Here is a 27,834-nt window from a genome sequence, read left to right as displayed (position 1 = left end):
TAAACCTGAGATTTTAAACTTCAAGTATTTTATACATTTTTTTTTTTTTCCGTTGTGCTTTAGATAAAAGTTTAAATAAAACTACATGCAACCAAAATAACCCAAACTTAACAGGTTATTCAGTGGGAAATATGTATAGTTTGCTTTTTTACATTTTTGTTTAATCTCAAAAATCATGTGTTCTGGTTTTTGTTTTGTTTTTTTTATGCAAAAGACTAAATACCCTCAAATGGCACCAAAAAAGTTATGTAAAACCTATGCAGAAATCGGGTGTAATGTAAAGATCTGCACCTGTTCTGTGTTTATGACCTGCGCCCAGCTTTGGCTCACAATAACTGATCAAATAACTGGTGTGAACTCAGCCTTGGGGTCTATTCACAGGTCTGCAATGGGTCTCCAGGACAGCTTGTCTTGAGGTCCTAAACTTTGGCTGAGAAGGTTCTGTATCCTTGATAGAAAGCTGGTTGACTGATTTGTTACCTTTCAGTGGTGGCCTGTGAGGAGTAGGTCACTGGATGATCATAAAAACATTTAGGTCTATGTATTTGTGTCAATGGTTTGGTCAGCTTTGGAGAAATCCCTTCTGGTTAGAAAGGTAGACCCTTGCCCAGAGGGAATAAAACATTGTTTTCTCTGATATTCTAACACCTGTAAGTTCTTGCTCCCATGGCACTGATCTAGTGGTGTAAGTGGTTTGGGAGGGTAAAATGTGCTGACTAGAATCCCTTTGGGGTAGCTTGCATGCATTTGTGCACACTGTTGGATAACACCCAGCCATAGAGTAAGTGTTCAAAAATATCTTTATTGATGGGCAGACGTACAGAATTTGGTTGTTGAGCTGGAATGCTTTCCAGCAGAATGTTGGAAAATAAACTTGCTATTAGGGATTTTGCTCTATAGTCTTCATCAGCCATCTCCGAAGGCGATTTACATACGTATACATGCCGTACTTTCCATCACGGTAGCATCCCTCTCCCCAAGACACTATACCCATCTGGTACCAACGATTGCTGGTGAAATCCTAGAAAGAAAACCAACATAGGACCATTATACCATCGTGTTCTGTATTGCTCTTATAAACTGAGCAGTTCTTGGAGTACGTGTCGTCCAATAGCCCTTGGAGCAAGGCAAGAAATGAAGGTTCAAATTTTATTCACTCCTTTACGGTGAAGTTGGTACCAACCTTAATGGATGACAGAACATTAATGAATATCCCCCTCAAAAAAAAAAATCTTGGTCATACCTTAATGACAAAGGGGCCACCACTGTCTCCTTTACAGGCGTCTCCCCTCTCACTCTCTTCTGGACTGTACCCTGCAATAAATGGGCAAAGAGTCAAGACCACTGATAAACTGCTAGATGTGATGCACAGCACAGACGTTGAATGGTCAATTGATCGTCTGATCACCAGAAGGGTTAATTTCAGTCCCCCCAATACCTTGGATAGGATGATTTGAATGGACTAGTTGGGCATGCACCCTGCCGTTCCACTGATTAACATAAGTGATTGAGCATGCTCCCTGCCTAATGCACAGCAAAGCAATCGCCAATCTATTCACACTCCCCCACTGTCAGAAGTGGATAGGTGATCATTGCTGCAGATGGGAATACCCTGTTAAATCCTTAGTGTTTTTGAAGCGCCATCTCCAGATGGTGATCCCAAGCCCTTCACAGAAAGCTGACCCTGGCTGTTGGGAAGCAAATATTTTATGGACTGGCCACCCCTGGCATACTTTGACCTTCTGATATGTGAAGTAGTCTACTTGCTTTAAAGCTATTTACCTGCACAGAACATGTTATCTGTTACTTTAATCTTGGTGGAAGCCTTGCATTTCGCCTGTTCCACTACAGGAATGTTTGTCTGCTGAAGGACTGAAGGCAACTGTGGTCCTCCTGAGCTCCATGTTTCCTGAAGATTGCCCCAACCAGTGACACGACCGTTGTACCCTGACTGCAGGAACCTGAAAGACACCATTTAATACGCAGCCTGTCAGATGCTAGAGCTTCATACCAGATTGGAGGACCTTGCCTGGTGAGATATGAAGTCCGGTGCACTCCGCGGTCTTACTAACCCTCGTACTGGTGTAAAATTGAGAATTAGCCAACATATCCTGCTTGGAGGACATGTCTGAGGCCGAGCACCGCGCCAAGGTTTCTCAAGTAGCTCGGGAACCTAACGCTAAACCTACCTGGGCCGTATGGGCAATACCAGGAGCCAGTGGGCGAATTACAGGTGCGCAAGGTCCAACTCAAAGCAATCTCCCAGTAACCTCCAGCATGTAACCATGCATACAATGGGAGGAGGCAGAGAGCCCCACCCAAGACTGGCTGATATAGCCCAGGCCTCACATGTGCACCAGAATGCTGCCTGTGGATGGAAATGAAAGCACATTCAGGCTAGGAGTTTCTACACCTCCAAAAATGCAAACTACAAAATTGCGTGGTATTAAAAAGAAGGAAGTGCTCAACCCCATATGCAGTGGTGCATCTATACCGGGGGGGGCAGATCCTGCACTTGTGGCCCGTTGCTAATGGCAATCCCCAGCAAAAATGCATACGATGGAGGATGCCTGCAGCGGACCACAAGTACCACAATGGACATCCTACACAGGATAGCAATTGTGTGGATGAGATAAGCAGTCAAAATAACATAACAAAGACAGGTGCACTCTGCGGTCTTACTAACCCTCGTACTGACCGCATAGTGCACCTATCTTTGTTTTTGTTATGTTATTTTGACTGCTTATCACATCCACACAATTGCTATCCTGTGTAGGATGTCCATTGTGGTCCGCTGCAGGTATCCTCCATTGTATGCATTTTTGCTGGGGATTGCCATTAGCAACGGGCCACAAGTGCAGGATCTGCCCCCCTTCCCCCCGGTATAGATGCACCACTGCATATGGGGTTGAGCACTTCCTGCTTTTTAATACCACGCCATTTTGTATTTTGAGATATGAAGTCCCTTACTTCTGTACAATCTCCTTGGTCGGAAGACACACTGGATGGATATAATTTGTGAAGGTCAGGGGTTTCTTCAGCTGCAGAAGTGCAATATCTCTGTCCAGATTTTCCTGCCAGTTGTAATTTGGGTGGATAATGATCCGTTGAAGCTGCAGAATTTTCTCTGTTGTCCTCTCGTATCTGGATGGAGAAGAGGAAAGGTCAATAGGAAAAACCTTTTGGCATTCTCCAATATGTCCTTTGTCACACAGCGAAAACCTGACATTGAACCGATTCTACAATATCATTCATTCCAATGGGATCTAGCATTGTCCTATGTTATATAATACAGGGCAGTGGGTGACAAGCTCGCAGCCCCTTCAACTTCTTGCCAGTTTTCAGCCCACGTTATAACACCATGTAGTGCTAGTATATTGCTATGTACACAGCCCACATAATACCACCATATAGTACCCCAAAAGATTGTTTCCAAAAATGACTGCTATATAGTGCCTGCAACACATTGCTGAAACGCGTTGTCTCACCTCAAACATTGCTGGTATATTGCTAGGAAATGCCATCAATGTTAGATAAGTTCAGATCCCACACCTGTCTCTAAAATGGAGCTCCCAAAGTGAACAAGAGCGCATGCGCGGCCACTCTCCATTTCTATGGGAGTGCCATGCTTGCACTGTGCACTCTCCTTCAGTTTGGCGCCAGAGATGGAATCCGCACCTATCTAACATTGGTGGCCTAGCCTAGCAATATGCCCCTGATGATTGAGGTGAGGCACCCCCTTTAATACCGGCTGGTTTTAGTTGACAAATAGAGAAATTTATCAAAACTGGTACAATAGAAAAGTGGAGGTTACCAAAAGTAACCAATCAGGTGGGAAAATGAGAGTTGTACTCTAACTGGACTGGAAATCTTCTGATCATATCTAACTTGTCCAATTGTTTTTTTCCCTTGGTACCAGAAACTGGATGATCGGCCACCAGATATCTCATGGTGTTCAACGCTGGCCGTGTGTTTGTCACATTGTGTTCATGAGAGGTGTCTTACTTGGTACGATTATGTTTTCCTATCCGCAACAGGAGATCCTCAGTGGTGAAATTTTTATCCCATGGAGGATAGAAGACACAATGAGCGGCGGTCAGCACCCAGCGGTCACTTATGAGACTGGCTCCACACAAGAGCTCCTGGGGGTTTCTTTTATACAGCATCACCTGCCTAAAAATGGAAATCAGCAAAGTTGTTAGTAAAGCCTTATCTGGGTTGAATATATTACAATGTCACCTATTCCAGATAACTACTTGATCTAAATCAAGAGAAACGAGTATAAGGGAAACCATCAGAAAGATAATGGAGCTCCACCACAGACTAAAGTTGGATTGCACATTAATGCACTAGTCATCTTCATCTTTGCGGTTTTCAGCTATTTTTATTTTTTTATGATGTTCAGTTTAGTGTGGCTGCCTGGAAACAGTCAACAGTTAGGCCAGCTGATGTTGGTAGACCATGTATAGATACCCAGGACAACCTGGCTCTTTAAAATTAATACCAAAAGTTCATTAGATGGGTTATCCAGGTTTTAAAAATTGAAGGGATATATATAAGATTGACCTTTCATACTAGAACGGTGGGGTCCGACTGTCGGCATCCCCACCAATCATCACACTTGAATGTGACAAAGATCCAATACCAAGCACGGCCAACACATGAAGTATGGCACTGTGCAGTACCCACCAATATGAGCAGTGACGAGGCCACAGAACTTTCACCAGCGCCACAAACCCATCAAATAGTAAGGGTATCTAGAGTTGGACCCCTCCACTGATCTAAAATAAGGATAAGCCATCAATTTATAAAACCACGGATAATCCCTTTAAATGGGTTCTCCAATATAAAACAAAAGGGCCTGTGCTTGACACTGGCACACCATACAGACAACCGTATCATTGCTGTGGAGACCACATTTATGGTGGAGGGAGGTGGCACAGAACTCCTGCTACCCAACCATGATTGTATTTTACTTCAGAGACGAGTTAGAGGAGATATTTTTACAACTTCCAATGAGCTCAATAGTAGCTGTATAATTTTAACTGCACTGAGCTCCCCCTAGTGGTGGCTGCCAGCAGACAGATTTTTATCATGTACTATTTGTGAGAAAGCAGGGAATAAGGGCTGTATGGATTAAATTTATCAATGCCTTTATGGCAGCTGTCTGGCATAAATACATTGAAAAATATAGTTTTCAAACCAAGTGTCATATTTATGAAGCACCTGCTCCACTTTTTATAACATTTGGGAAAAGAGTGCGAGGCTTCCGTTTTTCTGAGGGTAATTTACACCTTCGACTTTTCTACTTAAACTGCAATGGGGCCCTATGATGTGTGCGGTATAGCAGTTCATGTAAGTAAAAGGCGGTGAGCTGCAATACCAGGCTCGGTCCATGTCCCCATATGTGCATTTAGTGTTCACGTGTCACTAAGTACGGTCATAGGGGTATTAAGGAGTTAATTAGCAAATCAGACTTGCAGTTCATAATGAACTTATAATCCACTATGAACTCGAATTACTAGAGATGGAGAAACAGGGAGAACAACATATCATTGTGGCCTCCTTGTTGACAGTTTCCAAGATAGTGATGATACACAAGCTTTTACATTTGCTGACTATAGAGGAAGGTAAAGAGGAAAACATTCCGAAGAAAAACTACTCGTGCGGTTTACAAAGGATCCTTGAGGTCATGTCATACAACAAAGCAATAGTAAAACTCAGCCCTGTTAGAGTTACCATGGGGAACTGCCTGGCTCAGCATCTTCTCCTTTGAATTGTAGATTGCCGGTCAGATTGTTAAACAGCAGTCTCTCTCTATTATCAGACACTTTCTTTTGTTCAAAGAGTGGCCTCTGTCCACAAACTGCAGATAAAATATAACATGACCATTGATGACGTGTTGTGCCTTTTCATAGGTAAATGCATTGATATCCAATTCATTCTAGTCAAGATGGATGTTCATTTCCTTTAAGAGCCATGCTCGACTATAGTTACAATTTTGTATGTCTTGAGTAAGCCAAAGTAAGGTCGCACAAAGGTTTCTACTCTTCAGTGTTATTCTTCTCATGAATGTACCAGTCTGAGAAGAATCCTCCTTGTCTACTTATAAATTTATGACGGGAGATAAAGATAAGCTCTATGCAGCTGGTAATAATTACCTATACAATTAGACATTTATTAATGAAGCAAAATATATAATATTCATGTATTCATTTAATACGTCTTAGTTAGTCCTTAGCATAAGACAATCAGTAGCACATATATATATTATTTTATATTCTATTGTTATATGTTATGAAGACATGTATCCAGTATATCAGGGATGGCCAACCTGTGGCTCTCCAGCTGTTGCAAAACTACAACTCCCAGCATGCCCAGACAGCCTACAGCAGGGAATGGTGGGAATTGTAGAGCCGCAGGTTGGCCAGCCCTGCAGTATATTATATATATTTCTCATTAGGAGAATATTTGTCTTTAAAAGAGTGTCTGTGAAGATGTGTGTTTTGTAACAATTATTCACATCTTTGGTATGACAGGAGGTGCTGATATCTCTGTGAGAAAACAAGGCCATTCAAGTTATTTATGATCCATAAATCAACAGTGTGAGAAACATTCAGAAAGACGCCTAGAGGTCTGTCTCTAATTGCTACAAGTGTCAGAATTAATCCCTATAGCTTTGAATTAAAGCTTCTAAGGTCAAATGTATAGAATACGTTTTATTCAGACTAATATAAGTTAACCCTTTATACTATGATGCAAATAGCTTATACAGCAGTGCCACCTAGGTATCAGTAGGTGACATTACAACAGTAGCAAAAGTGCATTCTGGGTAAGGTTATGATGTCACATTTTTTATCAATGGTCACGCCCATCCGACTATGATTGGAAAGCTCCAAACTAGGAAGGTGTGTCTAACTAATAAGTTTGTGATCATAAAACATACACAGGGGGAGAAAGGACACACACAAAAAAGAGGAGAAAAAGAGAAGAGAACAGAAGTTGAGCTCCCTAGAGGGGTCTATCAAGATGAAAGCCATGGTGAGATGCGCTATGATGGACCACCCAGCTTCCTAGGAGCAGAAGTGAGATTCCTCGTAGGACTTGGTAGGAGACACAGAAAATGATATTTCATTTTATTTAGACTAATTTGATAGTGTGGGTGAAATTATACCATCTAGATTGGCGAATAAATAAATTAATTGATCATCTCCATATTGAGATGTAGTCTTAGGATATTGTGAGGCTTCATTCTACCTGCAGAAGACTCTAGACTCATAATCTAGCAAAGCATTAAATAATTTCTTACATATTATATACATATACATACATATATATATATATATATATATATATATATATATATATATATATAGAACATTCTTCGCCAAGCTAAGTGATGGATTCCCACGGGAAAGACTTATTTCAAGTCCTTCCCATTTAAGATATGGTCTAGCAAAGATCCTAGATCCATGTTAATTGTCTTAATAGTCTTACCAAAGTTATATGTGTGAAAATAGTCTAGGATGGGGTGGAAGGATACAGTTATCGCTTCTAAGTTATATCCTTGGATGGATTTGCCCATCTTGAAGTCATGTGATGTGTAGTTGGTTAGAGGGGGGTAGAATGTATTTAGCATTCCATATTGATGTCTAGGATTAGACATGCCCATCATGATATCATGAGGTTTTCTCTGAACCGGAGTAGTATATATAACGTATGTTCCTACTTTGATATCCTAACCTAATAATAGTTTTGTTATAATGTGACAAGTTATTTCCACTCACATGTATTGTTAAGCTTGTAATGCTTTATATTAACGCTATATATATTCATTTGCATGTATCATTGTATTTTATTTACTCATATATGTTTATAATCTTGTAACCAATAAATCTGCATATTGTTATAATACCTGTGTATTATTGTATAATATAGAACTACATGTTTATCATTAACGTCATCTCACGTCAAAAGAACTTATTTATCTGAGGAAATAGTCGTACTCAGATGTGAATTGTATCAATTAGTTTATCTACAATTCACCAGGTCATGATTTTAAAAATTTATGACAAATTTTATAAATTTTATTTTTTTATGGTTAATTATTTTTATGACCATAATTAATAATTCTTAATTGAATTATTACCCCCCGACAGACGTCACTCAGAAGTAGTACTGTGCCCACCAATCATTCACTTCATGGCCAGGATCACTGACCCTCCACCATCTCATGGAACCCTTCATGGTAAGGTGGCATGATCGGCTGCTCCTTTATCACAAGGTATATAGGATTTACTACTTATATGGCATGGGTTATTATTGGACATGGATCACTCTATGTTGGCCTCCTTGGTTGTAGGCCAGGAGCATGTTTTTGAAGGTCGAATCCAGGCAAAAGTTTATTTTTTGTCTAAAAGGCTGAGGTTTCACTGTCGTCTCCAGAGGCGTAACTTTGGCATGGGCTCTAATGAAAAGATGTAATAGGGCTCCCTCAAGCACCAACTTCTAGATTTCATGGCTACTTCTTCACCCCTATAGCTACACCCCTGGCTGTTAGATACCTATAGGCTATAAGCGGCTTTTACATACACAGTAACTTTCTTCTGATTCTCTTTCCCTGTTTGCTTCTGGGTTTTAAGGTCCAACATGGGGTGCATGCGACCCCCATGGCGGTATCCTATGACCATGCCATAAATGTCTGTGATTGGAATACTTATTAGTGTTAGCCTCATAGCTCAAGGCTGTCCCGTCCATGTTTGGACTACATCTATCACACACCATGCTTTCCTCACCTGCTTCTCCTTGGCCAAAGCTCTTCTCATCAAAGAATGTTTGATGTTGTGTTGAATCTGTTCTGCCAGCTTGGCTAGTAATGGGTTCTTCATCTATAGGACTATCTGCCAGAGACCGGGGTGAGCCCAGCGACAAGAAAAAAGAATAAGAAACAAATGACATGAACAAGTGATTATATAAAAAGTGACCGTTTACCGCCTGATGGGATATGGACATCAGGACAGCAACTGGTGCTCCGAAATTTTGGTAATTAGCTTTTGCCTGTAAGCCCACCACATCATGTGTAGATTATTGCTATAGTATATCTTTACAATGGCCGTAGCATTGTTTTAGTGATACAGAACTCCAAATCTTCTGCTTAAACATATAGTTATATGATTAAATGTTAGCTGCCAGCAGTCACCACTAGGGGGAGCTTTGGAGCGAACTGTATATAGCATTAGGATTGAGTTCACTGGACCTCGGACCCCCATGCAGATATATTATGAAAGTAATCAGCACATTATTTTGTGTCCTCTGGACCCCTGCAGGATGATTAAGATCCCTTGGTCATCCTGCAGGCATCTCCATACTAAAGCCCTTCAAATAAAGTTAAGTGTTGGGAAGCATGAAAAATGTTGATAACCCCAAAGAATGAGAAACCAACATGTATCAAGTTCAGAACCCCAATGTCAGTGTTCTGAGACCGGCCTGATAAAACATAATCTCATACTCCTTTTGAGGCTCTGCTCTCTCTGCAACTGCACCTTGATTGACAGGACCAGGCAGTGAAAACATCATTATAACTGACTCTGTCAATCAAGGTGCAGTTGCAGAGAGAACACAGCCTCTAGGTGTAATGGTAACGCCCCCGTTGCTCCTATAGGGTCATTTGCATATTATAAAACATCGTTTTCTCAGCAATGCGGGCACATATGAACACGGGACCAACACAGAAACCATCAGCTGCCAAGTGCACATGTAACAGGTCAGCCAGTGTCATAGGCACAAATCTGCTGACAGATGCCCTTTAAATCATGTCTTCTACTACACACACATTCATAGCTGCATTCACACTTCTGCTACCTACCATTAGCGGCCTAGCAGTTGTGCACTCATATATACAGCTGAATTGTGGTATGGTTTATTACAATATCAGACTATTTATGATTGTTGGATGTAAACTCATCTTATATCCAGGCTAGAGGCCGTATCTCATCATGTATCCAGGCTAGAGGCTATATCTCTTACTGTATCCAGGTTAGAGGCCGTATCTCATTGTGTATCCAGGCTAGAGGCCATATCTCTTACTGTATCCAGGCTAGAGGCCATATCTCTTACTGTATCCAGGCTAGAGGCCATATCTCTTACTGTATCCAGGCTAGAGGCCATATCTCTTACTGTATCTAGGCTAGAGGCCATATCTCATCGTGTATCCAGGCTAGAGGCCATATCTCTTACTGTATCCAGGCTAGAGGCCGTATCTCATTGTGTATCCAGGCTAGAGGCCATATCTCTTACTGTATCCAGGCTAGAGGCCATATATCTTACTGTTTCCAGGCTAGAGGCCATATATCTTACTGTATCAAGGCTAGAGGCCATATCTCTTACTGTATCCAGGCTAGAGGCAGCCCAACAGTGTCTTAGAGCCTCTTTTCAGTTGTACAGTTTTTCCCAATAAACTTCTCCTTTCGCTCTCACATTGTAATCACTTACATATCATCATTACATTCACGCATAGAAAGTTTTATTGCAACTCCTTGGTACGGTATTTTTTTTATCAGTGAGTGTAATAAAGGGTAAGGGTGGTAGCGGGGAGCAGATAAGTGAAGGGTACTTACCACAGTAATTTAATTTGCAATAGTCGAAGGTGGTGTTGTTGTGAGACACGTAGCACCACACGCCCTCGTCATCATTGTCTGGGTTCCTGCAGTAATTCTCTTTTAGGACTAAATCTTTCCTGAAGTCTTTGTGGTTGTGCTCCTTCACTAATGGTGAGTTCCAGGGTAAACATGGAAGTCCGGACACTGTCACTGCCAGGGTGCCATTATAATCTAGACCATGATTTGGCACGCAGGGTGTCTCCTCTTTCTTTTGAGTTTTCTGCTCTTCCTGCACAATTGGCTCAATTGTAAATCCATTGTTGCCTATGAGGACAATAACCAGGGGGAAATTATGGGGATGGTATAAAGAGGTGGTCTTCAACCTGTGATTGTCCAGACATGCTGGAACAACAGCTGGACAGCCAATAGTTAGACCACTGGTATAATGAATCGGTAACCTACTCATTGGAAATGTATTCTATGTCTTATGTACCAGCTCCGGAGATGAAGCGGGTGCCATTTCAGCACTGAATGAGCTACTGATTGTCCACACTAATTGCTTCCCTGTCTTCTAAATGTAAGATCCAATACCAAGAATTGCATTACTCTGCAGCAAATGTACTGTGGTCTGCAACTCCAGGTTCTCCAGTTGTTGCAAAACTCCATTTCCTAGCATTTCCTGATACTGGGAGTTGTAGTTTCAAAGAAGCTAGAGCCACAGGTTGCAGGCTCCAACTTTTGAGAGATAGCCTCGACAATACGAGGAAATCAGAGTTAGGGGGTGACTTAGTCGTAACTTGAAGTTCCTGGGCCCCAAATCCAGCTCTATACTAGAGTCCCTGCCATTTCTACTAGTGTCCTCTTATGTTGCAGAGGAACCTTTGAGCCCCCTGAGACATAGACTAGAGCTTGGGTGGTACTGCTGCCTCTGCACCCCCTATATCCATGGTGGTTGCAAAATTAAATGGATGGACCATTAGTGAAAGGGAATTCCAAAGGAGAAGAGAGACAAGAAAATATGGGCATGAAGAGCTGAGTAAAGTAGTCAAAAGGAGAAGACAAGGAGTAGACCAGGCATTGCTGGATATCAGCAAGGAACTGTCCACCATGAAGACAGGAAGGAGATCCAAAATAAAGATTGGACATCAGAGAAGGGGAATATGGACCAATCGATGACAAATCGAAAACACAACCCTACTTACTACATAAAGGTACTGAACATTCCTCTCTAGCTTTTTCGGGATCCTTGGTATAACACCATGGCCCCAGTGGGTTGTCGTCTGGGTTTCGGCAATAATTCTCAGTCAGATGGCGCCCTGGGTGGGTGGTTGGGTTAATCCTGAGAAAACAGAGAAGTTACAACCCTACAGTGCAGGAAATCTTGAAGTAGCCCAGTCACATCTCATTCCAATGTTTCATTCCAATCTGACGAGTTCCTTGATGGTCACCATCAATCTCTTAAACCCAACATATACACAGCATATAGCAAGGCAGACTAGTCAGGGCAACATTTAGCAGCAGAGGGGTCACTTATTTTACCCCACACAGCATTACAAGAGAAGGGAAGTCACAGCTAGTAAAGGATCCCATCAATGTCCTGGACATGGACACCACTTGGGGCCATGAAGAAAATATTTAGTGTTATTTTATGTATCATGTCTGTGATACATTTCAGGAGAAAATGGTTTGACCATAAAAATGACGGTGAGACCTCCAGGACATGTAAAGCATATGTACAGAATATACCATCGATGTCTGATAGATGCGGGTGTAGTGTCCCACTAGGTAAAGGTGGGCACTACACAAGGGTTAATATGCCTATTGCATCAATGTAATGTTTACTGTTCATTTCCCTGTATTATCTGGGTGTCAGGCCTGTCAGGGTGTAGTTTAGCCTCCTAGACGCTAGAGGGAGCTAGAGAGCACTAAGCATATATAGGTAGGCCCAGACAGGGGAGAGGTTAGTTCATGCCAGGTGACTAGAAGGGAACATAGTCAGCCTGAAGCTCCTGAGGCTAAGCTTAGCTCAGTAGAGTCAACCCCAGTTGTAGGAATGAACCTCCTGGGAGAAACCTGCAGCAACCCAGCACAGGAACAGAACGACTAGCTCAGAGAAGTAAGCTGAGAGGCAGAGGTACTTTAATATAAAGCAAGGGTCAATACTGGAGGAAGATTTATACACCAAGGATTAAAGCCAGCATTCAGGCATCTGGGCCTTGGGCACTCAAAATACCTGCAACATCCAGGGCACCTCATCCACCATCAGGCCTGGTCCCTATTTACAGAGTGTGCCCCAGAGGAACTTGTGTCTGCCTCTCCTTCACTGCCGCATGCCTGCCCAGGGTTCCCCTCTAAAAAGTGAGTAACCCTCGATTGCCCATAACCGTGACCTCGCTATCGCAATACCCTGCAGGTCTGGCGTGCTGCATGGGGCCCACCTCTTGACAATAGAGGTCCTCCGCATCCAGGCTGTGATGGAAACCAGAGGTGGCCGGGAATTACGGAAACAGTCAAACTCGCTGTGCTACGCTGTGAATGGGGCTGAGTTGCTATACTAAGCACAGCCACTGTTGAATGGAGGCTGTTGTGCCCACCAGAGCTTCTGTGAGTGCCACAGCTTCCTCTGACAGCTGATCGGCAAGGTTGCCGAGAGTTGGACAACTGCCAATCTCATACTAGTGACCTATCCAGAGAATAGACCATCCATATGAAAATCCCAGAGAACCCTTTTAAGGACTCATGCACACGGCCGTTGTTTTGGTCCGCAGTATTTGCGGCTCGGATGCAGACTCATTCACTTCAATGGGGCCGCAAAAGATGCGGACAGCACGCCGTGTGCTGTCCGCATCCGTTGCTCCGTTCCGAGGCCCTGCAAAAAAAATCTAGCATGTCCTATTCTTGTCTGTTTGGCGGACAAGAATAGGCATGTCTACAATGGGCCGCCCATTCCGTAAATTGTGGAAGGCACACGGGCAGCTTCAGTTTTTTTGCGGATCCGCAGTTTGCGGACCGCAAAAAACAGCACGGTCGTGGATAGGATGCGGACCCATTCAAGTTCTATCTTTTTGGGGAATGGAAGTATGGGACGAAACCCCACGGATTTCGCATCTCCGGATTTGCGGACCCATTGAAGTGAATGGTGCGGAATGCCCACGGAACGGCACCTGTGTATTGCGGATCCACAAATGCGATCTGCAATATGGCCACGGGGCGCACACGCCTGTGTGAAAGAGGCCTTACTGAGAGCCATTACCATTTTGTGTCCACAGCTTCCATGCAGACTGATGTGTCTTCGCGGTTACAGGTGACATTCCCTCTACCCTACTTTTCTACTGTCTTCAGGTTAAGAAAAAGGGGGCAGATGAGAGCGACACGTGATTTCTGGATCGGACAATACACAAGCTTTGTTTGCTGTGTGGGACCGTGGAGAGACATGAAACTGCATAGGAGCTGTGTGCACAAAACGGTAGCGTGCTTTAAATGAATGATGAATGTGTCTTTCAAGATGAAGCAATGTACAAGTCATACACCGCCAACACTTACTTAGTTTTATGCGGAAAGTTACTCTCCCAGTACTGACAGTCTCGCCCCGACCTGGTGACGCTGATGTTTCCAAAGTAATTCTGACCAATTCCTTCTGTGCAATTACCTGTCAATCAGGAATGGAGAGAGGTGAGGTGCCGCCTGCTATCACTAATGCACTATGTCTACCATTATTAATTATTACTACTAGTAATACTCTCAATTACTGCCCATAGACCTACTATTATTAGGATTCATTTCTCTAATTAAAGGGGTTTTTCCATGTTCACAATATTGATGCCCATACTTAAAGGGGTTATCCAGCATTAGAAATAAATGTCTCCAGGAACAGCACCACACCTGTCCAGGGGTTGTATTTGGTATTACTGCTGAGCTGCTTTGAAGTGAACAAGGCTGAGCTGCAATACCAGGCACATCCTGTGGACAGGCGTGGTGCTGTTTTTGAACGAAAGCAGACATATTTTTCTGATCTTGGACAACCCCTTTAAAGGAGCATTCTGACACCGGTGCTATTCTGAAATAGCTGATCAGTGGGGGGTGCAAGGTGTTGGACCCCCACTAATCAGATATTGATTGACTATCCTAAGGATAGGTCATCACCAGTAGTAAAAACCTGGAATAACCCTTTAAGCTGGCCATACCCATGAGATAACTAACCGCCAAACAAGCCAAGAGCTATCTTTCCTGATCCGGCTGCCATACATATGCATGCTCGGCCCAGCCAAGCATGCATATGTAGGGAGTGACGAGGAAGCTGCTGGGATTGGGCAGTTGAAATCCAACATGCCTGATTCTTATCTACCACAACATCTGAAGATTCAAGAGGCCACGTAACACATCAGATGACTGGCTGAAGACACGGGTCCGACTGGCATAGATGCCATGGAGATGAATGGTGTGTAGCATATTACATGTATGTAGAGCAGGGGAATCATGGAAGCAGACGGACATCCGCTCACCTGACATGCAGCGGTCCAGGGACTCTCTCGGCAGCTTCTTTTCAGGATGACAAGCTGTGAAGGAGCATGAAACAACCTTTCACTTGAATCCAAGAAGTGGCATTTATAGGAAGTATATTATAAATCACTAGGATCAGTCCTAAAGGATTAAGAAAACATGGCTGCTATCTTCCAGAAACACTGCCACACCTGTCCATGGGTTGTGTGTGGTCCTGCTGCTCAGTCCTATTCAAATCAGTGTAGCTGAGCTGCAATACCAGGCACAGCCTGTTGACAGGAGTGGAGCTGTTTATGGAATAAATCAGTCATGTTTTTTCAATCTTGAACAACCCTTTAACAATACAGAAAAAGATGAATATTTTGTGGTTTGGTTAGTACAGGTAGGGGCATAGCTAGGAGGCAGGGCAGACAGAGCATGCGTCCAGATACAGGGTGCCAAGGGGCACCGCCAACTCTCTCTGCCTTGGCAAACATATTTAGATATAGCCCCTGGGTGAAGCTACTCTTAGAGCTCATTCAGACGGCCGTGTGAATGAGTGAAAGAAAGAACCGGCACTCCTTACGATGTAGTCAAATAAAATATTGACGACTACATCGTAAGGACTGCCGGTTCTTTCTTTCACTCAAGTACTTGGGGCGACGCCCGCGGACCGTGCACCCAGAACTCACGCAGTGACGCCCGACATCTATAACAAGGCCGTATGAATGAGGCCGCATCCGTTCCGCAATTTTTCTGGAACGGGTGCGGACCCATTCATTTCAAAGGGGCCGCAAAAGAGGCGGACAGCACGCCGTGTACTGTCCGCAATCGTGGTTCCGTTCCACGGCCCCGAAAAAAAAAAAAAAACAGACCATGTCCTATTCTTGTCCCTAATCGCGGACAAGAATAGGCATTTTGTATTATAGTTGCGTCCATGTGCGCTCCGCAAATTGCGGAACGCACGCGGTCGGTATCCGTGTTTTGTGGATCTGCAAAACCCTATGGTCGTGTGAATGCGCCATTAGGGTATGGGTATGGTCAGGTTTCTTCATGCAATTGTGGAAGCCAAAATAAGGAGTGGATCATAAACCGTGGTGTGTTTTGCGGTCCGCAAATCGCGGATCCACAAAACACAGATGGCGTCCGTGCGTGTTCTGCAATTTGCGGAACGGCACGGACAGCCTTTAATATAACTGCCTATTCTTGTCCGCAAAGCACGGACAACAATAGAACAAGTTATATTTTTCTAGCGGGGCCACGGAACGGAGCAACGGATGGGGATAGCACACGGAGTGCTGTCCGCATCTTTTGCAGCCCCATTGAAGTGAAACGGTGGCTCGGATGCGGACCCAAACAACGGCCGTGTGCATGAGGCCTTAGTATAAGGACATACCCCTAGGCAAACATTTCCAAAATATGTCCTTGGGGACTGGGAACATTGAGCCATAATCACTGACATTTTGCAAGTCTGGTTACAATAGATATAGGTGGGTCATACAAGAGGTCAAGTTATGTTCTGAGTTCTTTTGATGACTGGAAGATATTGCTATCACACATGAAGATGGAAGGATGATGTGGCTGAATGTACAACCGCCATAGGGACAGGCCACAACACCGATACATGGCTTGGCAGGTGGAGTGTATTGGGCGTCTGGCTGCATTCTCAGGGGCCTTTGGCTGTACTGCATTGTTATAAAGGAGTAGACCAGGGATCATCCACCTTCGGCAAGCTAGCTGCTGTGAAACTACAACCCCCAGTATGCACACCTATTCGGCAGTTCTTGTACCTTTCATAAAAGTGAAAGGAGGATTCTGGGAGTTGTAGTTTCAGAACAGCTGGAGTGCCAGTGGTTGCTGATCCCTGGACTAGCCATGACACATTAAGAGGGCTTTGTTAGGTGGGCACTACTGTGTGTATACGTCCTGCGCACCCCCCAATTGTACCAAGAAACCATTCCAGGACATGCTGTGCTCGTCGCGTAGGCGCAGTCATACCCTCCTGCATTGCTTCATAACTGGCGACCGCTGAACTGTGAGGAAATCAGCAAACACAGACACCAGTGCACGGAGATAAGATGTGTTTTCATTATTTCATTACTTACCTTGATACTGGTGCCAGAATGTGTCCTGTAATATAGAAGACACATGGCTGTGAAGATGAGAGCTATATATATATATATATATATATATATATACATATACATTTGCACAGGCACAAGGTGTTCTTAGCAACAAGGCACATCCATACAATACAATTCAGATGGACAAAATGAATGAACACAATCACTAAGGGGCAGCGTGTAGTTGATCAGTGTTCTTAGGTAAGGATAAGGGCTAATGATGTTGAAACAGACATCAGCATGTTGGTACTATAATTGCATCGTGGGCATAATTGCATAAATAGCATGGCATTGTCCACCATTCTAAAATAATTGCTTGGATTTGTGACGGCAGTGATGTCATGCACATATATTCTGTTTTTAAGAAAGTAATGCTGCACTCAGAAACTTGTAATTAAGAAAATCTCTAAGCAGTGCCAAAAGAGTTCAGGTGCTCTCTGCAGCATCAGCAGCCCTTATGGAAGTCCTTGATGACATGAGCTCACGGGCTCCACAGAAGCATTTATGACTTGTCATGTTTATGACATAAGAGCTCACTCATTTTATACAATAACATTCCAGCCAGGCAAGGGCGAAGCTAAAGGCTCATGGGTGATGGTGCAAGAGTTCAGCTTGGGGGCCCCCCCCTTCCCTCAGTGCTTTGTGGCCAGGGGCAGGGAAGCACATAGCGTCGACCTAACCCTTTCCCTCCAGGCAGAGGTGTAACTTGACCAGCATGCACTTTCTATAATACTGGTGCCGCCTTATGAACCACAAGGGTCTTTGGTCCCACTCAGGCTCCTGGGTTCAGGCTGGGCCACCAGAGTACCAAAGGGTGGTGGCTAATCTCTAATAAAATAATAAGCCCTAAAGGCCCAACAGAAAGCAACCCTATCTGATTGTGACTTTGGAGTCAATCATTTACCACTAGGGTCTATTTCTTATTAGCATTTTCAAAGTGGATGTGTACATGTCCTGTATAGACTGGGGGTGGACCTGCTGAGTCATTTCCTGTGGTGGTTCCAAGAAACCTGAGTCCCATGCTGACTAAGGTTTATTAAAACATGTAAATGTATTAACATCACATGAGCCTTACGACCTGATCGTCTTACCGTGGCATCTTGTGACTCCATTATCTCGCTCGCTTCCTCGTAGTTACATAATTCCTCCATGCACTCTCTTTCCATATTTCCTCGCTTCAGTTCCTCAAAACCTGTATTTGCTCTCCTCGAGCGTTTGAGGACAGACATCGCCTCTTGGTTGCTGATGAACACTAGGAAGAGATGGGGAAATGTATATCACGTTATCATCGTTTGGGTTGGACCACTGGCTTTATGGCTCCTGAAAATTTGGAGTCCTCCTTCTCCTTATCTGTGCAGAATGACAGTCTAGAAAACTGGATGGATACCAGACATACACTCACCTAAAGAATTATTAGGAACACTTGTTCTATTTCTCATTAATGCGATTATCTAGTCAACCAATCACATGGCAGTTGCTTCGATGCATGTAGGGTTGGGGTCTTGGTCAAGACAATCTCCTGAACTCCAAACTGAATGTCAGAATGGGAAAGAAAGGTGATTTAAGCAATTTTGAGCGTGGCATGGTTGTTGGTGCCAGACGGGCCGGTCTGAGTATTTCACAATCTGCTCAGTTACTGGGATTTTCACGCACAACCATTTCTAGGGTTTACAAAGAATGGTGTGAAAAGGGAAACACATCCAGTATGCGGCAGTCCTGTGGGCGAAAATGCCTTGTTGATGCTAGAGGTCAGAGGAGAATGGGCCGACTGATTCAAGCTGATAGAAGAGCAACGTTGACTGAAATAACCACTCGTTACAACCGAGGTCTGCAGCAAAGCATTTGTGAAGCCACAACACGCACAACCTTGAGGCGGATGGGCTACAACAGCAGAAGACCCCACCGGGTACCACTCCTCTCCACTACAAATAGGAAAAAGAGGCTACAATTTGCACAAGCTCACCAGAATTGGACTGTTGAAGACTGGAAAAATGGTTTCTTGAACATGACAATGAGTTCACTGTACTAAAATGGCCCCCACAGTCACCAGATCTCAACCCAATAGAGCATCTTTAGGATGTGATGGAACAGGAGCTTCGTGCCCTGGATGTGCATCCCTCAAATCTCCATCAACTGCAAGATGCTATCCTATCAATGTGGGCCAACATTTCTAAAGAATGCTATCAGCACCTTGTGGAATCAATGCCACGTAGAATTAAGGCTGTTCTAAAGGCAAAAGGGGGTCTAACACCGTATTAGTATGGTGTTCCTAATAATTTTTTAGGTGAGTGTAGATCGTCTATAGGATTCATGTCGGCTAACAAGAAGGCAATCCAACCTCAGGGCAAGGCTTGGGGTTACGGGGATAGCTACAGGGGCATAGCCAAAATACTCAAGACTGGCAGACATGGTGAGAGGAAAGTGGAAATATTATATTGAACCTATTTCTCAGTCGGTAGAGAAGCTCTGGAGTACAAACAGCTGCTCTTACATGTGAGCTATTGTGCCGCCCAAAGCTGGCCACACATGTTAGATGTGTGCCGGACGAACCCGCCAATTGCAGGAGGACCAATTTGTGTATAGGGGCTAATGGTTCTCCTTTGAATGGGTAGTGCAAGCTACAGAGCAGATACTTTCAGCAGGATCCACATGGCAGTGCCCATAGATTAGATTAAAGCAAATGTAATGCCCAAACAATGAAGCCAAATACTCTCTAATGCCCCTACAGAAATCCATGATGAATACTCTTGTCTCTATCCTTCTCTGGAGATCGAGGGGTTGGCCGGTGGACACGTTGATGAACTGCAGCAATATTTCTAAATGTCAGTGTCTAAGGGAGGGAGGTCATCCATGGTCCGTGGCCAAAAATATTTTTGAAGGTACAATGGGCATTCAATATCCGATCAGTGGGGAAGGGGGCGACTTAGATTACTGAAGAGGCTGCATCGCCCCGATGAGTATCATGTACACTTCTTTGTTGACCAGGCACGGTGCCGTACATTTGGTAGTGGTAGTGCCTAGTATTGCAGCTCAGTGCCGTTTACTTAAAGGGGTTGTCCCACAAAAAAATATTCTACAGTTTTCAAACCAGCACCTAGATCAGAATTTTTTTTTTTTGTAATTGCATGTAATTAAAAATTTTGTATAGCCACTGAGTTATTCAATAAAATGTATCTGTATAGCGCCACCTGCTGTTTGCACTTTTTTTATTTCTTTGTCCGGCTCACTTAGATCGCCACACATGCTCAGTTTCATCCTTCAACTGCCTCCTGAGTTGTGATAGAGAGAGCTACAGAAGAATAGACACGCCCCCTGAGCTGCAGCAGAATGGACATACCCCCTGAGCTGCAGCAGAATGGACACACCCCCTGAGCTGCAGCAGAATGGACATACCCCCTGAGCTGCAGCAGAATGGACATACCCCCTGAGCTGCAGCAGAATGGACACACCCCCTGAGCTGCAGCAGAATGGACACACCCCCTGAGCTGCAGCAGAATGGACACACCCCCTGAGCTGCAGCAGAATGGACACACCCCCTGAGCTGCAGCAGAATGGACACACCCCCTGAGCTGCAGCAGAATGGACACCCCCCCTGAGCTGCCAGCTTGATATAATAAATGGGGAGATCTCTGGATCCATGTGAGGTGCAGGGCTGGTTCTAGCTTTGTCAGAAAGAGATTGTCATTTACTATATGATGTCTGATTTTCCATTTTTACGTTAACAATGGGATAACCCCTTTAACTCCTACACGCCCCACAACATAACTGTATGCAGCACCCGTCCCATACATAACTATGTAATACAGCCAGCACCCGGCCACAATGACTGGGATTGGAGATTGTAGATCCCGTCATTTAAAAATTGCAGTATCAAAGGGGATAGACAGGGGAGGGGGCTCACATTGAAGCCTCTGTGGCGAAATCACAGGGTTTCAATTGGTTGCCTTGGGCCTTGTGATGGCTTCCAGCGCTGTCATAGCGAGCTGCCTGAAAAGTCGTGCCCGAGGCAACCAGTGAAAATCCAACCGTATAATATTGCAGTCTATGGTACAAGCAATAGGGAGAATGCACATTCCAGTCCCCTAAGGGGACTAAAATTACAATGAAAAAAGTAAGAAAAAAATAGTTTTTAACAAAAAATAATAATTCAAATCACTCCATTTCCCAATTTTACACATAAAAAAATAAACATAAAAGGCAATATTACAAATATTTTCCTGTGTGGTGAACTCTGTAACGGAAAAAAAAAAATAAAATTGCCGATTCCCTGACAGAGGGATGTGGCCCCCATGTATCCGTATAGCTCCCCTGATGTTGTTGTTTTCCTAATTTTTTTTGTCCAACTTATGGTCGCACATTCTTATTTCAATCTTTCAAATGCCACCAGTCAGATCTCCTGTTAGGCCTCTTTCACACAAGCAAATTTTCCGTCCTGGTGTGATGCGTGAGGCAAGCGCACGGCATCCGGACTGAATCCTGACCCATTCAATGGATCTTTGCACATGAGTCCGTTTTAAGTGAATAGGGCTTGTGGGAAAAACGGAAGGCATCCGGACGCAATGGGTTTTTCACTAATGGTTGCTGCAAGATAGAGAGCATTATTCTTAAGTTTTTCTTCACGTGTGAAAAACGCTGAAAAAACTGAATGCAATTGCAGACAAAACTGACTGAACTTTCACGAAAAATCACTAGATGCAGATGGATACAGTGTCTATGGCTCTGTTTCTTCCCCCACCAAAGATCAGAGCTCCGAAAAAAGAAATAAAGATTCTCATTTCTTTACATTTTCCCACAGTCCGCAGAGTGATGAAAACCCTGGGACATCTAACAGCAGTAACGGATGCGGTACCTTGGGCGAGAATCCATACCAGAGACCTACAGCGAAATATGCTTCAAGTCTGGCATCACACTTCTCACAATCTGGAGGCAAGAGTCAGACTAAGGCCTTCAACAGTTCAGAGCCTCAGGTGGTGGTTGCAATCCAGGAATCTATCCAAGGGGAAGACCTTCAAATATCTACCCCCAGTGGTAATCACTACGGATGCGTCTGGCCGAGGCTGGGGAGCCCATCTTCAAGACAGTTGGATCCAGGGGCGGTGGTCCTGCGAGGACAAGAAGAAGTCTTCAAACTTCAAAGAACTAAAGGTAGTACAACTGGCACTTCTCCAGTTCAAGAAATTTATAGTAGGAAAACCAGTGCTGATTCGTTCGGACAATCTTGCAACTGTATTCTACCTCAACAAGCAGGGTGGAACAAGAAACAGTTCCCTCCTGAAGTTGTGCAAAGAGATCTTCAGTTGGGCGGAAGCCAATATCTTAGAGCTAAAAGCCATGCATATAAGAGGTTGCTTGAATATTTAAGCGGATCGTCTGAGCCGGAGAAAGATAGACCCAGCAGATTGGGAACTGAACCAGAGAATATTTCAGCAGATTGTGACCAGATGGGGGTGTCCAGAGTGGGACTTGATGGCATCAGCATCGAACAAAAAGGTTCCCAAATTCTGCTCTCTGAACAGGCTGGACAAGCCCACAATACTGGATGCTTTTTCCTTCAGTTGGAGACGCCTGTTTGTCTACATTTTTCCTCCAGTACCTCTCATCCCAAGAGTCCTGAGGAAGATAATGATGGACAAGCCTCAGACGATATTAATAGCCCCATTCTGGCCAAGGAGGTCGTGGTTCCCTCTATTACTCTGGCTATCCAAGGGGGAGTTCTGGAAGCTTCCCCCGGTTCCAGATCTACTGTTACAAGACGGTCTCTATCACCAGAGCCTGAACCATTTACACCTGACAGCCTGAAGGTTGAGAGATCTAAGCTAATGGAGATGGTCCTCTCTGAATCTGTAGTTAAGACCTTATTATGTTCCCGCAAGGATTCTACTAAGAAAAAATACGCTAGAATATGTAAAAAGTTTACAGCCTGGTTGGCTGAAGCGAACCATGTGACGATTGATGTCGGATCCATTCTTCAGTTTCTTCAGGAAGGTTTCCAGAAGGGATTCAAGCCTAACACATTAAAAGCGCACATGACTGCTATCAATATTATGACTGAGAACAGATTTCTCCATCACCCACTTATTTTCAGATTCTTCAAAGCAATAAGAAGGTTGAAACCTACGCATAGAGAGCCTACACCGGTCTGGAACCTCTCACTGGTTTTGAGGAGGCTTACACTTTCTCCATTTGAACCCTTGCAGCAAACTGACTTAAAATGGCTGTCATACAAAGTATTGTTTCTGGTTGCTGTCACCTCCGCAAAAAGAGTAGGTGAACTTCAAGCGCTGTCTTCTAAATACCCCTATTTAAGAATCCTGCCTGATGGGGTCCTTCTTCGCACCATACCTTCTTTTACTCCTAAGGTGCCTTCTACTGCTAACAATAATAGAGAAGCCTTTCTCCCCGTGTTTTTTCCTGACCCGGTTGGTGAAGAACAAACTCTACTACATACTCTAGACCTGAAAAGGGCTATCGAGATCTATCTCCAGAGAACAGAAGAGTTCCGGTTAGCCGAAAATTTGTTCGTATTGTTCACAGGTCCAAGAAGAGGGCGACAACCTTCCAGAGATGCATCTTACCGAGATTTTTGTATCTCTTTCAAACAATACCCATCTGTGTACTAGGTGTAACGCCCCAGAGTGGCATTACTACCTTTGCACCCCGCCACTATCTCCTATGGATAACCTAATGTCATTCAGTGTATTTATTTCCAGGTCCTGCACAGTGTATTCACAATAATAACTGTTCAAATGTAATGTGCCTGGTTCACCAGTAGGTGGCAGCATAAATGGCAGAGCTACAGTTACATAGAAGGGAACCTTCCTTTCTATAACCGCCCTCTGTGGTGTGGTGGGCGTGTCCCACTTGCTGCAGGGGGGGTGGAGTTCTAGTTAGAAGTCAGTCTAAAGTACCCTCTGTCAAGGGAGGGTGAGGAGCAGGAGCACGTCCCTGTTGGATGAGCCTTGCCTAGGCCAGCCAGAGCACCTTCAGCTCTGCTGGATGTGGAGGCCACAGCTGGAAGCCTCAGAAACCAGTAGTAAAGTGTTCCCTGGACAAATCTAGAGACAGACCAGATTACAAAGTGAAGTACAGTATAAAGAAGTAGCAGAGTTCTATAGCCAGCCTGTCAGCACAGCAGAGCCAGAGAGCAACAGACGTAGGAGAGAGGAGTTTGCCTGCTACAGTTAATGCCAAAGCCTGCTGGGAACCAAGACAAAGCCTGTAAATCGTTTGGAAGAACGTTTATTGAAAGTAAAGGTGTTATCAACTTCATCACAAGGTCTGGACTCAGTTATTTCTTCAATCAAAGCAAAGCCTGGGGTTCCAGGGTATCCAGGTAGGAGCACCGTGACACGTGCACAACACCTAAAGGGACATTATAGACTACCCTACACCACTCTGGCATCCCTACACCTGGGTACCATCTACCACACTATGACTACAAAGGGGCCCTGTGCCCTTGTTGCTTCACTGCAACTGGTGTCACGAAAAACATGTACTTTAAGGGACCCCTTGCCGTGTGCCCGACGACTGCACAGGTAGGTTCTTCCTGACTCTTCACAGAGCAATAACGCACTTTGTGTGGGGTACGAGCAAACCTAGGATAAACATTAAGATATTGACCAAACCCAGAAGTAGAGGGGGAGCGGGATTGCTAGATCTAAAACTGTACCATGCTTCAGCGATCCTCATGCGGATCTTACATTGGTCTAATAGGTCATCTCTGAAACTCTGGGTCCAGCTGGAACAAGAACTCTCCCCGATGGACTTGTTGATTGCTCCATGGGTGACTCAGGACGATAGACCACCATTAGAGGAATGGCCCATCTTAGTTCTTCATGCTCTTACTCAATAGGACAGCTGGGTCTTGAAGTTTCAGATATCACAAAGACCAGATCCTATGACGCCCCTCACGGGCAATCCTGCTTTCACCCATGGATTAAGGGTAGATGAAAGGTTTCTAATATGGAATAGATCTTCGTATCCCAGGGTCCATGACGTCATGAAGAATACAAAAGTAGTGTCCTACGAATCCCTTGATCAGGGTGACAGGCTTAAAGGCTCTCTGAGGTTCACGTATGCTCAGATGAGATCTTATCTAAATAGCTTCCTCAGCCAAAAGCTTTGTCTTATCTTGACGGACTTTGACACCCTTTTTCTAAAACCCGACACTCACTTACTGTTATCACAGATGAATAAGATTCTACTGGACCAGAGCAACCCAGATGTAGATCTCTATTTTCAAAAATGGGAAGTAGACCTACAACTCACTTTTTCACCGGAGGACATTCTCAAGATGTGTACGTTCTCTCATGGATTGTCTGTAGCAGCCCACGCAAAACTGAACTGGGAGCAGGAGCATATGTCTGCCCCTGGTTTGCACATTTTTTTTCCTTTTCAGCCAACTGCTTGTGGGGGCCCCCAATCTCTGTGTCTTGTGGGGGCCCCCGATCTCTGTGGCCCCAAGCATTTGCTTGGTTTGCCTGGCACAGAGGTGGTTGTCAGACTCCTCAAGATCATGAGCTATAACTCACACTATAAATACTCAGTGATTTCAGGGCGAAGCTAAATAAACTATTCAACTTTCCAGGACTTAGATATTGATGGCCTAGCATCAAGATCAGTGTGGGTCCGACTCCCAGCGACCCCACCAAACAGATGGTTCTGGGTGCCGCCTGTGCTGTAAACTATACAGTGGAGGCAGAAGGTTCTGTCCACTGTAAATGCTGAGCTGCAGTACAACACCACCAGAATCTACTGGACCCACTGATCTAAGTCCCAGGAAACCCTTGAAGCGCCTTCTTATTTTCCATGTATCTTATGCAATGATAGATAGATAGAGATAGTATTGGTTGGGATGAATAAAACAGGTCCACCACCCTTTCACCTGAGTTTGGAGTGCTGCCTTATTTGTTCATATGTAGTAAATACTAAAATCTTTCATGATGCCAACAATTCTCATACATATCCAATTAAGTCTTATATTAATTGTAATTCAACAGGGGTAATATATATCATTAAATGTGTAGCCTGTGATATGATGTATGTGGGATGCACCACTAGAAAATTCAAAGTTCGAATTTTGGAGCATCTCAACTACATAAAAAATCTGCATAGTGTGAATATATCGAATGCGGTCCAACACTTTATCAATAAACATTAACGGCTGGTGCTAAATTTCAAAGCCTATGCCATCGAACAAGTGAGATCACCAAAAAGAGAGATCTAAAGCGTATGGTGAGACTAGAGAAGCCTTTTGGATCTTTAAGTTGAATACTAGACATCCAAATGGTTTCAACTATGAAAAATGAGTTTATACATTTTTTCTGAGAAAAAATTCTCGAAGAAAATTCGATTCGTGCATTGCTATTTATCTCATTTATTTTCTTATCTTCTCATCTCAAGCTGGATTTTCATCTTTGTTACATTTTGTCCTAAAAAGAAAAATAGAGATACAAGGTCCCATGTCGAGATTTATATATTATTAAACACATACGAATTTATATAAAAATTTCAAATGTATACTTAGTGTTATAATTCTTGAATTTCGACAAAAGATCGCAACTTTTTAACTATGTTCACTGTTTTACTTGTATTTATTTGTGGTTATTGTTCACTATATATTGACGTAAAACTCAGTGAGGTTATAGAGATGCGTCGTTTTATATTGTAAAACGTATGAACGGTGCCTCCTCCGGAGAATAGAGGGTTAATGTGCTTCTCTCCTCCTACAATCGGTGGAAGGAAATCTAATGCTTTTTCAAATGGTATAAAATCACCGAAAGAGCCACAGTTCATTGTTAAGAATAAGAACTTTTGTTCGAAACGCGTCAGGTTTGCTACACTTGTGGGTGGATGTCCCCTGTATTTTGTCTACTGCCTGAATAAAAGACAAAGTTTTTAACTACCAAAATCGTAAGTGCTGGAATTTTTCTATCTTCAAATATCTGCCTTATTTGTTGCCTGATCAATAGACAGAAAGATAGATGGATATATGGAAATAGATATTAGATAGATAGATAGATGGAGATAGATAGATAATGGAAATATGATCGATAGATAGATATGATAGATATTACATAGATATATGATAGATAGATAGATAGATAGATATTACATAGATATATGATAGATAGATAGATAGCTGATAGATATTACATAGATGAGGTGGCTCAGTGGTTAGCACCGCTGGGGTCCTAGGACAACATCTACATGGAGTTTGTCCTCCCGCACTGATAGGACTGTAGATTGTGAGCCCCATTGGAGACAGTATTGATAATGTCTGTAAAGCGCAGCGGAATATGTCAGCGCTATATAAGTGAGTAAAATAAATACTGTCTCCTGAATTTGACAGACCTCGACATGGACTCTCCCATCCTGCTGGTCATACTTATAAATCCCTGCTTTATCTACAGTCCCATTGTATGACCGGCCACTATCCCCTGTATTGTTCAGCCAGTCACTAAATCCCATTCTTACCATTGTCACCCAGAGCCAGGGGCAGCAGGAAGGCCAGAAGTAATCCACAGATGATCCCGGTTTGCTGCGGCATGCTGGGGAAGAGAAGGCTTTGCATGGCAGCTGTAAGTCAAATGAAGGGATAGTTGGAACATTCTCCAATGTGGGACAGAGACCCT

General features: G+C 43.8%; 1 protein-coding gene across 1 annotated transcript; it reads right to left on the bottom strand.

Moving 5' to 3' along the window:
* Positions 1 to 782: 782 nt before the first annotated feature.
* LOC122920581 (prothrombin-like) lies at positions 783 to 27,834 on the bottom strand. Its single transcript, XM_044270194.1, has 14 exons — positions 27,677 to 27,834; positions 18,292 to 18,452; positions 17,183 to 17,207; positions 15,101 to 15,154; positions 14,142 to 14,247; positions 11,801 to 11,937; positions 10,617 to 10,922; positions 8,796 to 8,900; positions 5,740 to 5,866; positions 4,006 to 4,173; positions 2,971 to 3,144; positions 1,783 to 1,961; positions 1,244 to 1,314; positions 783 to 1,021 (listed from the first exon to the last, which is right to left on the bottom strand). Exons 1-14 carry the CDS (start codon positions 27,771 to 27,773, stop codon positions 881 to 883), a joined length of 1,851 nt encoding a protein of 616 aa, XP_044126129.1. The 5' UTR covers positions 27,774 to 27,834; the 3' UTR covers positions 783 to 880.

The sequence above is a fragment of the Bufo gargarizans genome, chromosome 10 (assembly GCF_014858855.1).
Source record: "Bufo gargarizans isolate SCDJY-AF-19 chromosome 10, ASM1485885v1, whole genome shotgun sequence".
Classification (NCBI taxonomy): domain Eukaryota; kingdom Metazoa; phylum Chordata; class Amphibia; order Anura; family Bufonidae; genus Bufo; species Bufo gargarizans.
Note: the sequence above shows the minus strand (reverse complement) of the source record. Positions and strands in the feature narration are given on the sequence as shown.

Bases quoted from the DNA above. Each gene is read 5' to 3' on its own strand.
- LOC122920581 (XM_044270194.1), bottom strand. From the start codon at position 27,773: ATGCAAAGCCTTCTCTTCCCCAGCATGCCGCAGCAAACCGGGATCATC. The intron at 15,155-17,182 runs GTAAGTAATGAA...GCTCCTTCACAG, and splicing joins ATTCTGGCACCAGTATCAAG to CTTGTCATCCTGAAAAGAAG. The intron at 1,022-1,243 runs GTATGACCAAGA...TTTTCTTTCTAG, and splicing joins GTGGCCCCTTTGTCATTAAG to GATTTCACCAGCAATCGTTG.